The 12,196-nt window shown below is 32.0% G+C and overlaps 1 protein-coding gene and 1 long non-coding RNA gene across 2 annotated transcripts; both read left to right on the plus strand.

Moving 5' to 3' along the window:
• The first annotated feature begins 3,830 nt into the window (after positions 1-3,830).
• LOC126714153 (uncharacterized) lies at positions 3,831-5,658 on the plus strand. The gene is made up of 2 exons (XR_007651555.1): positions 3,831-4,138; positions 5,342-5,658. It is a non-coding gene; the product is annotated as an uncharacterized LOC126714153 (long non-coding RNA).
• A 1,719-nt stretch (positions 5,659-7,377) lies between these two features.
• LOC126733071 (protein NRT1/ PTR FAMILY 2.6-like) lies at positions 7,378-10,853 on the plus strand. The gene is made up of 4 exons (XM_050436197.1): positions 7,378-7,531; positions 7,618-7,835; positions 8,767-9,308; positions 9,868-10,853. Exons 1-4 carry the CDS (start codon positions 7,456-7,458, stop codon positions 10,706-10,708), a joined length of 1,677 nt encoding a protein of 558 aa, XP_050292154.1. The 5' UTR covers positions 7,378-7,455; the 3' UTR covers positions 10,709-10,853.
• The last annotated feature ends 1,343 nt before the right edge of the window (positions 10,854-12,196 follow it).

Raw genomic sequence — 12,196 nt, forward strand, 5'->3', positions numbered from 1 at the left:
CTTAATAAATGGTCCCGATGCCATTGGAATTGGTGACATTCATATTCAAATCTTAATCATTAGGACTGAAGAGTATGGTGACATATTGATGTTGGTAAAATTTGAGACCAATTGGATGGTCAGATTGAGAGAATATATATATAGTCATATACATACACAACACATGTCCATCACGTGTCATTCTTAGATTTGAAATCTAATCGTTAGATTTGAAGAGTGTAATGAAAGGTTCATTTTGGTAAATTATGGTTACAATAAAACGGTTGGATTTAGAGAAATGCGCAGTCAAAGTTTAGTCAAAGTTGGTCAAACCTGATCAAACTTAATAGATGGTCCCGATACTATTGGACTTGGTGAAATTCATGTTCAAATCTTGATCATTAGGATTGAAGAGTATGGTGACATATTGGTATTGGTAAAATTTGAGACCAATTGAATGGTCAAAATTTACATCGAATTAAGAAATATAAGGTTGGGTTCAAGTTACACCAGATATAACTCTAAAAAATATAATACCACCCAATAACTTATTATTAAATTCATATTTTAAAAATCTAACCGTTGGATTACATGTTCTATATATTCTTAACATGTATGCCAATTTCATTGTCAATCGGATGTAATTTACCATTTGATATTTAAACTCATCTTTATGTATTATTTTAAACTACAAAAACTTGAATTTAGACAATTGATTAATAACGTGACTATTAATTTTTGATCACCTTGAAATTTTGTAAGCATGAAAAATATATGAAAATAATGTAATCTAATGGTAGATTTGTCAAAATTTATATCGAATTAAGAAATATAGGATTGGGTTTGAGTTACACCTGACGTAACTCTAAAAAATGTTACACCACCCAATAACTTATTATTGAATTCATATTTTAGAAATCCAACCGTTGGATTACATGTTCTATATAGTCTTAACATGCATGCCAATTTTCATGCCAATCGGATGTAATTTACCATTTCATCTATAAACTCATATTTTATACATTATTTTAAACTACTAAAACTTGAATCTAGACAATTAATTGATGACATGACTATTAATCTTTGATCACCTTGAAATTTTGTAAGTATGAAAAATATATGAAGATAATGTAATCTGATGGTAGATTTGTCAAAATTCACATCAAATTAAGAAAAGTTACACCTAACGTAACTCTAAAAAATGTTACACCACCCAAAAACTTATTATTGAATTCATATTTTGAAAATCCAATCATTGGATTACATGTTCTATATGGTCTTAACATACATGCCAATTGGATGTAATTTACTTTTTGATCTATAAACTAATCTTTTATGCATTATTTAAAACTACTAAAAGTTGAATCTAGACAATTGATTGATGACATGGTTATTAATCTTTGATTACCTTGAAATTTTGTAAGCACGAAAAATATATGAAGATAATGTAATCTTACGGTAGATTTGTCAAAATTCACATCGAATTAAGAAATATAGGGTTGGGTTCAAGTTACACCTGACGTAATTCTAAAAAATGGTACACCACCCAATAACTTATTATTGAATTCATATTTTGAAAATTCAACTGTTGGATTTCATGCTCTATATGTTCTTAACATGCATGCAAATTTTCATGCCAATCGGATGTAATTTACTGTTTGATCTATAAACTCATCTTTTATGCATTATTTTAAACTATAAAAGCTTAAATTTAAACATATGATTGATGACATGGCAATTAATATTTGATCATCTTGAAATTTTATAATCATGAACAATATATGAAGATAATGTAATCTAACGGTGGATTTATCAAAATTCACATCAAATTAAGAAATATAGAGTTTGGGTTCAAGTTACACATGATGTAACTCTAAAAAATGATACATCACCCAATAAATTATTATTGAATTCATATTTTGAAAATCCAACCATTGGATTACATGTTCTATATGTTCTTAACATGCATGCCAATTTTCATGCTAATTAGATGTAATTTACCATTTGATCTATAAACTCATCTTTTATGCATTATTTTAATTAGAAGAAATTTTTATTCACTTGAGAGAGAGAGAGAGTACAAAAGGCTGAAATTCTTGAATTTTAGGCTACCATTTTGAAGTTGAAAGTGCTATCATTTTTTTATGGGTACAATTATTTAGAAAATAAGGACAGACCTCTATTAAATAAGATGTATATAAAAGTTTTTTTTTAGACTGTAAACAAAAGGTTCATCTAAAGAATACAAAGTTCTATATGTTTATAAGTTACTTTTTATTTTTCTTTGAATTTTAGAATAAATTTTATCTCCAAAAAAAATTAATATTTTAATGATTTTTTGCGAAGGTCAATCGTGGCCCTTGCAAATAATGTAGTGTTAGTAAGGGCATATTTTTAACCCACACAAAAAATAAACTTTTTGCAAGGGATTTTTATTGTCCCTCGGAAATAATTTGGTGGGAACATTTGCCTCCAAAAATTTTGACATTTTAATGATTATTTGTGAAGGTCGATCCTAGCCCTTGCAAATAATTTAGTGTTAGTAAGAGCATATTTTTAACCCACACAAAAAATAAACTTTTTGCAAGGGATTTTTATTGTCCCTTGGAAATAATTTGGTGGGAACATTTCCCTCCAAAAATTTTGACATTTTAATGATTATTTGTGAAGGTCGATCCTAACCCTCGCAAATAATTTAGTATTAGTGACGGCTTTTTTTTAACTGTCACAAATAATACACTTTTTGCTAGAGATTTTTAATTGTCCCTCTCAAATAATATGGAGGGAAAATTTCCCTCCAAAATATTAGTATTTGTGATGGCTATAACACATAATTGCGACAGCTTTTCTTATTGGTCACAAATATTTCACATTTTACCAAGTATTTGCGAGGGCTTTATTTTGCCATCACAAATAAGATTTTTTGAGAGGGCTTTTTGGGTCCGTCAAAAATTCTTGGTCGCTAATAGACATTTTTTTTGTAGTATGTTGACATGGATCGTTGTGATTAGTTTATAATAAAAGTGAGATTAGTAATTGATCAAGATAAAATTAATGTTGTTCCAATTGTAACAAATAATGTCAACTGTATGTCAAGTTTTATTGTGAACAATAAAAGATATTGTGTGGATGTTTGTATTTTATTTTATTTTTTGGGGAAAAAATAGCAACTAAATAAATGAAAAATGTAATAAGAAAACAAAACCCCTAAGTATTATCCATATCATCCCATTATCAAAACAAAAGAATGCTTGATTGAATGGAGGATTCTAAACCAGCAAATTAGGGCATGTTTGTTAGTGTTGTTTAGACAACAATTTTTTGTTATTTAAACAATACAACATGTATTTCCACAACACTTTTTCACCCACATGTATTTTCACAATACTTAAACACCATTACTAAACGGGCCCTTACTTTCAGCACTCCTCATCTACTTCTTGTTGGGTGCATTGCAGCGTGGGTCTAGCCTACACTTTTGTCAAGGCTCTTGAAATGAGCCTGCCGGAGAAGCTTGCCAAAAAGAAGAATAGAAGATATCTTTTTTATCTATTATTATGCACAAAAGTCAAGCAACATTTATGAGAGCACCAACAATAGTGGTGCTAAAAAGCTAAAAAGCACCACTACATATAAAAAAGAGGGTTGAAATAGTGGAGCTAAAGGTAAAATTTTTACTTTCATTGCTACAGTGCATAATTATATATGGCTGTGCACTGTAACTGAGAGCTAAAAAGAAAAAATCATTTTTTATTCTCCAAAACTGATTAAAATAATATTTGTTCCTTTGTTTTTTTCTATTCTTTTATTCTCCAATGGGCAAGCCCTCAAACAAAACACTTTTAACTCCCTCAAACTCTCACCCCTCTATCTCACCGTCGTTGGCTCGGCTCATCCTCAACATCACCGGCCCACCGAAACTCATTGTCACCGACCCACCAGCTAACCCACTTCGTCAAACTCCTAAGTTGAACCAAGCCCCAAGCCGCCGATCTACGCCTAAGACCCACGCCTTTGATCTACCGCCGATCCACTCCTTCGACCCATCTCGGCCTTCTCTGATGCTCTCTACTCTCTCAAACTCTCACCTCTAAACTCTCACCTCTTTGTCCCGCCACCGCCGCTGCAGATCCACACCTCCGACCCAACTCACCTTCAGGTGAGTTGTCTTTGTCTTCTTTATCTACATGCTTGGGATTTTTTATTTGGGTAATTGGAATGATAAATTTATAATATTTGTTGAATCTAATGATAAATCGCTGAGGATTGGAATGTATTGGGACTTTTCTGTTTGCAGGAATTTGTGTTTTTATTTTTAAATGTTAGTTTGGGAATTTTCTGTGTTCAAGGAAGGCTCTACAATTTTTTTTATTTCTGTTTTTGCTTCTTGCTGATTTTCAGTTTGTTGATTCTAATTTATTTGCATAGTTCACGAATTTTGGCTCAATGGTAAGTAATTGCAAGTAAATAATATTGTGGGTTGAAATTTATTGTTAAAAAATATTGTCGGTTCTTAGTTTAAATAGTCTCAACAAGGCATGGAATTTGATTTCAAATCTCCTATTGATTCTGTGTAAAATAAAGAACAATTCAATCAAATTGCATGATTGCTAGTGTTAATTATTAGATTTTTTTTTTCTTTCACATGGCATGTAATTGTGGCTTTGGTTCCTTTTTAGTAAATAATAAATAAAAAACTATAGAATAATTTATGATTGGTATATATATATATATATATATATATATGTCATTGTTCTATAAATAAATTCTTTAAAAGCTAAAATATGAAAATGAGCGCAAGTTGTAGAATTGGTCAAATAGTTTGTGCATTTATTCATTTTCCGTGAAAGGAGATATTGGCTCCAGCTTTTTCTTTGAAGCAAACAATACATGCTGAGGTGGGTTACTTCCCAACAAATATAATAAAGTCTTGGTATTGTCTTATATATAGTGGCTGTAAGTCACTTCTTAAGATGTAAAGTCTTAACTGCTCATGATGTGTGATGAAATCACAATTTGGTGCATGTTGGTTTTCATGATTGGTGAATCTTTGGAATTAATTTATGAGGAATTGATTTTTTGATTTCGAAATTCTTACAAACAAACTTGAATCATGAATTCTAGTTTTAATGATGAGAAATTGTTAGTTTGGTTTTGAGATGCTCAAAAGTGAATTTGTTGTTTTCTTTATCAGTGGCATTAAGCTACATGTCAAATTAAGTATGCATAATCATGTTCTATTGTTATACTTCTAAGTATTTTAAGTTTTGTTATAAATGTTAGTTTGGGAATTTTCTGTGTGCAGGGAAGTTTACATTTTTTTTTTCTTTCTAATTTATACAGTATTGGTCTTTACTTTTAGTTTGCTTGGAAGTATATTGCTGTTTCTAATTTTATGGAGTCACGTAGAGACTTAACAAAGTGATGGATTTATGGCATACACTGAGAGTTATGGACACATTAGAGACCGAGAAATTCATTCTCAACTCCAGTTGGACCTCATTGAACATTTATGGCAATTGCAAGGCAAGTCATAGGAACTTCCTTTTTTATATGTTCAGAAGCATGAGTCATAGGAACTTGTGCGAGTGTGTGAGTTTTATTGTAATTTGGTTTGAGTTATGTATGTGAGTAATCTATGGACTACATTGTTCCAACTATAATATGTGTTCTATTTTATATGTTTTCTTATAAAGTTCTTCCATTTCATAGTTCACATTGTTCTAAGATTGCTTCCGGACAATTAAGATGATTATTTTTGTCAAAGATAAATTTGTATATGTATAATTTGGTTTTTAAAAAAATAATGTTGTTATACTAGACAATAATAGGCTATCATGACGATTGAGAAATTTTTTTAGTCAAAAGATAAATTTGTATATATATAATTTGGGGTGAAAACAAAATATTATTGTTACACTAGATGATTATTTGCTATCATGATGATTGAGAAATTGTTTTAGTAAAAAAAAATTTATAAGTATAATTTGGGGTTAAAAAAATCACTTGTTAACACTAGACGATTATTTGCTATCATGTAGCAGCGGCGGTGGTGGTGGGGGCGGTAGTGTAAGAATTGGCGGCGACGGCGATGGAAGAGTTGGCGGCGACGATAGTGGGGGTGGCAGTGATGGTGGCGGCAGTAGTGGTAGCAGTAGCGGTTGTGGTGATTGTGATTGTTGGTTATTGTAGTGGAGATATTATTATATTGGACTGGATATATTACTTTATTGTAGTAGATATATTATTTTATTGTGTTGAAAACTAAAATAGATCCACTGCTGTTGGATGTTTTGTAAAGTGAGTAGGTAAAATAAATAAAGTAACTTTTTGTGGTGCCAAATAGCTAAATTTTAAGTTCCACTACTGTGGATGCTCTGAAGAGGTGTGTGTTGTCTTGTGCGTGTCCTACAAGCAAGAGAAGAAAGAAAAAGCTGAAGAAATATAAAGTGAATTCATTCAGTCATTTGGGTGTGAACTATGAAGTCCATAAAGAGTGAGGATAGTGTGCAATCTTTGAAGAACTACGTGAGAGAGAGTAAGCAAAAGAGAAAAACACAGAGAGTAAGAGAAAATTATAAGTGAGAGATATACATAGTGAGTAAAAAGAAAAAGAGAGTTATTTTTTACTCTAAGTTGTATCTCTAAACGTTGTAATCTCTATTTAATAATTAATATAATGAAATTATTTAAAGTTGTCCCATGATTTTTTCTTTTAAGAAGAAATGATTTTTCATAAATCTTGTGTTCTTACATAGTTGTGTTTTCGTTATACTTGATAAAATTTATTTAAATTTATATAGAATTTTTCTGAACACCTTTTATTTTAATTTTTTACTTTTTATATGTTTTTATGGGAACACATAAGAAATTGTGCTATATAGGATGGTTACTAAAAGCAGGTTCAATGGAATTAATCAACTTCAATTGGATGATCCAGTAGACAAATCTGGTGTTTGCCCCGTAATTGTCGAAGTAACTTTACTAACTATTCAATTGCTTTCTTGATGAATATGGATAACTAACAGTCAATAGTACCATGATCACTGCAAAGTCAATGGTGGACTTGGCTGGCATCTCCCTTTCTCTCCGTTTGAATTTGGTGACTATATATGCCCTTATTAAATTATAATTTTCCAATATATTAAGCAATATATCGTGTCCTCGTTAATATCGCTTATGGCAAGCGGGCTTAATTTGCACCGATAAACTATAGTGTGCCTTTCTGAGTGGCAAGAATGTGATTTGTAGGTAGACTGGAACATTATAGTAAAAGATACTGATAATCATTTCACATTTTCCTGGTCTTTGAAACCCGCGGTAGGCCACGCATTGATTTTTTAAATCTTTTTCTTTGGCAAGGAGTGAAGGTTTGTCCAACAGAAATTTGAACATTTATATTCGTACTGTTTTGTTAGATATAACAAGGTAGCAAAAAACGACAATCTCGTATGATATTAACAGTTGACTTGCAATATGGAAGGTAGAGAAGCCCAAATATGCAGCTCCGGTAGCAAACGTGGTGGTTGGATCACCTTCCCCTTCATCATTGGTCTCTCCCTTTCTCTCTCTCTCTCTCTAAAACACAGAATTTGTTGGATCAATATGTTTCTTATTTCTAATATTTATATCAACCAGGCGCGACGGCGGGATTCACACTTGGAGGCGCAGGATGGATATCAAACCTGATCGTATATCTGATTCAGGTGTTCAATGTGAAAAGCATAAACGCGGCTCAGATTTACAACATATCGAATGGTTGCACCAATTTGTTTCCGGTCATCGGAGCAATTGTTGCTGACTCTTTCTTTGGTACTTTCTCTGTTGCTGCAGTTTCTGCCTGTATCTCTTTGCTGGTAATACTCTTCACTGGGTTGCAACTTGCAAGATGCATGTCTGTTGTGTGTAGTTTGCTTGCTAGACTATCTGTTGTTTGTTTTTCTCGAGTTATATTTAATTTTTCAATATAATTGATTGACAGATATTTTTCTCGACTGTGAATAGTTTATGTTCTTTGTGCGTTTGCAAGTCTATGGTTACTTTGACAGATGATTTCATTATTTGGTAGATGTAAAAATTGATCCTCTTCTATATCTTTTCGAAGTAATGAGGAAGTGATTGAACTTCATATTCTTTAACTTTCCTCAAAAAATATTGAAGAACACGAACTTATTGCTTTGTTTCTATTGGCCAAAGATATTTTTAAAAACAAATGATGAATTTGGTTGCAACTCCAAAAATAATTTATATTGTTTTACTCGCAAAAAAATTATTAATATTTTATATAGACATAATAGTGACGGTTGTAGTAATGAGGGCAATACTGATGTGGCGTAAGTGATGGTGGTGGTGATAGTAGCATAGGTGGTGTGGTGTGGTAGTGGCGGTGATGAGGTGATGATGTTGGTGATTGTGGAGTGGTGTCCTTAGAGGCGATGATGATAAGAGTTGTTGCAGATGGTGTTGTAGAGTTGTGGCTATAGGCCTGCTTGAGACAATGATGGTGGGGTAATAATAATTAATAGGATTGGAGTGGTTGTCGTAAAATACTCTAGTTTCCTTTCCATTTACGATTAACTAGTACTCAATTTGTAAACTTGAGTGTTTCTTTGGCAAAACATTTTCCTTTAAGATTTTTTATTAATTTATTCATGCATAGCTTTTTAAAGGCTCATTTATCTATATATATAAATAAATTATTTTTAATCAATTTTCAAAAAAAATTTAAAAAAAAAAAATGTCAGAAGGAACCTGCATCCTTAACATCTAAACCATTTACCTTTGCAGGGTATAGTTCTCTTAACCTTGACTTCAGCACTTGATTCCTTGAGACCTCAGCCATGTGATAATGGATCAAGCTTATGCACACCACCCTCAAAACTCCAATATGCGATCCTATACACAAGTTTAGCCCTAGCATGTATTGGATCTGGAGGTACACGGTTTACCATAGCAACTATGGGAGCAAATCAATTTAATAAACCCAAGGATCAAGGGATTTTTTTTAACTGGTTTTTCTTCACTTTCTATATTGGCTCTGTGGTAAGCGGCACAGCCATTGTCTACATTCAAGGTAACGTAAGTTGGAAATGGGGATTTGGCCTATGTGCGATTGCTAATTTCATTGGCTTGGCCTTTCTCTTATTGGGAAACCGTTTCTACTTTCATGATAAGCCACAAGGGAGCCCATTCACAGGTATAGTTCGTGTTATTATTGCCACTATTCAGAAATGGAAGCTGCAGCACTCATCCAAAATCGAGGATTACTACTACGGACATGATGGAATCACAGAAATAGCTGCAACTGCAACACCCAAAAAGAGCTTCAGGTAGGAAGTTGAGTCGTTCTTTATTTTTTGGGATGAATTGAAATTTAGTTATTATTATTTGAAAACTTGGTCACTTTACAATCATCAATATTACCTATAACTACCTCTAGTACTTGACATGTGCAATAAGGGAAAAGTATCATGTGCATCTAATATATACATCCATTTCTAATAGTTTGTAGATCTCACATGATTAAAAAGTTCATATATTCCCCCTCAAAAAAAAAAAAGTTCATATATTGTGAAATAGATGATGCATCTATTGAATTGAATGCATGAGACATATAATTATTGCAACATGAGAATTTTGAATGAAATTTAGTATTCTTAGTCTTGAACACCATGTCCATTTAGTGTTCTGTTTTTAATGAACTCTATATTTTTTTTTATCTACTTATAATGACCATTAGTATTTTGAAATATAAATTTGTAAGCATATGGAGATCATTTGAATTCTTACGTTTGATCATTCATTTGACATAATGATAGTCTGACAGAAATTTTACAAGCCAAAACTTTATTCAACTAACAAAACTACTTAAACACACTCTTGATGCAGGTTCCTTAATTGTGCCGCACTTAAAACAGATGGAGATGTTGGATCGGATGGTTTAATTGCAAAACCTTGGAAAATATGCACAGTACAACAAGTAGAAGATGTCAAAACCCTTTTTAGGATTTTCCCATTATGGTCATCAAGTATATTTTTAGGGACCCCAATAGGAGTCCAACTCAGCTTGACAGTAATCCAAGCTTTAACCATGGACCGACACCTTGGGCCTCATTTCCAAATTCCTGCTGGATCTATCCTAGTCATAAGCCTAATCTCCTCAGCCATTTTTCTTACAATCGTTGATCGATTGTTATCTCCAATGTGGAAAAAGCTGACTCATAGGTCTCCTACGCCCCTCCAACAGATAGGACTAGGTCATGTGCTAAACATTCTAAGTATGGCTACTTCAGCACTGGTGGAATCGAAGCGGCTCAAAATAGCCCGAGCCCACCATCTCCAAGGCCAGCCTGGGGCCATAGTGCCCATGTTGGCCTTGTGGCTAATTCCACAACTAGTTTTGGTTGGCATTGGAGAAGCATTTCATTTCCCAGGACAAGTTGCATTATATTATCAAGAATTTCCTACTTCACTTAAAAGTACATCAACTGCGATGATTGCTTTGATTATAGGGATTGCTTTTTATATGAGCACGGTTTTGATTGATCTTGTCCAAAGGATCACTGGATGGTTACCAAATAATATAAATAATGGGAGGCTAGATAATATGTATTGGTTGTTAGTTGTGGGGGGAGTGGTCAACTTTGGTTATTTCTTGGTGTGTGCTTGCTTATACAAGTATCAAAATGTTGAAAAGGGAGATGAGAGCAATTCTGTCACTAATAATTGATTCTCAGAGTGAGCAATGATAAAGGCTCACATGTATTTCTATAACAATAGACCTTGGATATAGAAACAACAATTGTTGACATGGACTATTTTGATTGATGCATACTGGTGAACCAATATAAAAAGTGATGTTATTTCAATTATAACAGATTGCGTCAACAATTGTGAAAAATGTTATATTTCTATTATTATTTTCATTTTATGACAGCTGTATGTCAATTTTTATTGTAAAAGAGACTGTATTAAAGTTTGTATTTTTTATTTTTTTTACGGAAAAAAATTATGCTACTAAATAAATGAAAAAAAGTAATAAGAAAACAAAACCCCTAAGTATTGTCCAAATCATCCCATTATCTAAACAAAATAATTCTTGATTGAACGGAGGAATCTAAACCAGCACTATTCATCTACTTACCTTACCCTTCCCAAAAAAAAAAAAAAAAAAGCACATTTAAAAGCTTATTTTATTTTATGGGATAATGTAAAAGCTTGTGCTATATAAGATGGTTACTAAGAGAAGGTCCAATGAATTTAATCAACGTCAATTGGATCCTGTTGACTTATCTGATGTTTGCACCATAAACGTCAAAGTAACTTTACTAACTGTTCAACTGCCATCTTTGATGAATGGATACGTTACAATCAATAATACTTTGACTGCTTCTCAAACAAAAAAAAAAAAAAAATAGTACCTTGAGTCCTTGACTGCAAACTGCAAAGTCAAAAATAGCAACTCTCTGTCTCGCCGTTTTTGGATTTGGTGACTATGCCCTTATTAAATTATCATTCTCCCCCTTCATAGTTTTCCAACATATTTATATTTAACAATACCAGGTACTCAATTTTCCTAGACTGGTACTTTAGATTGCAAGATACTGATAATCAATTTTCCTAGTTTTAAAAAACCACAGTAAAGGCATTGCATGGTTTCTAAAAAAATCTCATTTTATTATCTCAAAAGTTATTTTATTTATTGGATAAAATTTAGGTATAGTATTTAGGCATTGTTCTTTAGATTCTCCTCTTTTTATTATCTCAAAAGTTACTTTATTTATTGGATAAGACTTAGGTATAGTACTTAGGCATTGTTCTTTAGGTTCTCCTCTTAAAATTCTGTAATATTGATTTTTTTTCATAGAATGAAAGTGTACTTTTTAATTAAGTGGCCACATGATTGAATTTTAAGAGGTGAAGCTAAAAAACAACACTCAAGATACTGTACCTAAGTTTTGTTCTCATCTATTATAGCATACCACTTTACAACACACTTAATATCCCAAATTCTATTATTTTATTACTTTAATTAAATATTATTTTTTAATATTTCTTTATTATTTGTTTCCAACCGTCATTTTTAAATAATCATCTTATTATAACGGTCGTATTTTTTTAAACTCGGCTTTTCTTAATGGATTTTTTTTTTCTTTTTTCTTCGAGAATGGTTATATTTTTGGAAATCTGTTTTTTCATGACAATCATTTTTTTGTAT

This window comes from Quercus robur, chromosome 1 (assembly GCF_932294415.1).
Source record: "Quercus robur chromosome 1, dhQueRobu3.1, whole genome shotgun sequence".
Lineage (NCBI taxonomy): Eukaryota > Viridiplantae > Streptophyta > Magnoliopsida > Fagales > Fagaceae > Quercus > Quercus robur.

Coding starts and splice junctions, on each gene's coding strand:
- LOC126733071 (XM_050436197.1), top strand. CDS start 7,456: ATGGAAGGTAGAGAAGCCCAAATATGCAGCTCCGGTAGCAAACGTGGT. Junction 7,532..7,617: donor CACCTTCCCCTTCATCATTG/GTCTCTCCCTTT, acceptor TATATCAACCAG/GCGCGACGGCGGGATTCACA. Junction 9,309..9,867: donor ACACCCAAAAAGAGCTTCAG/GTAGGAAGTTGA, acceptor CTCTTGATGCAG/GTTCCTTAATTGTGCCGCAC.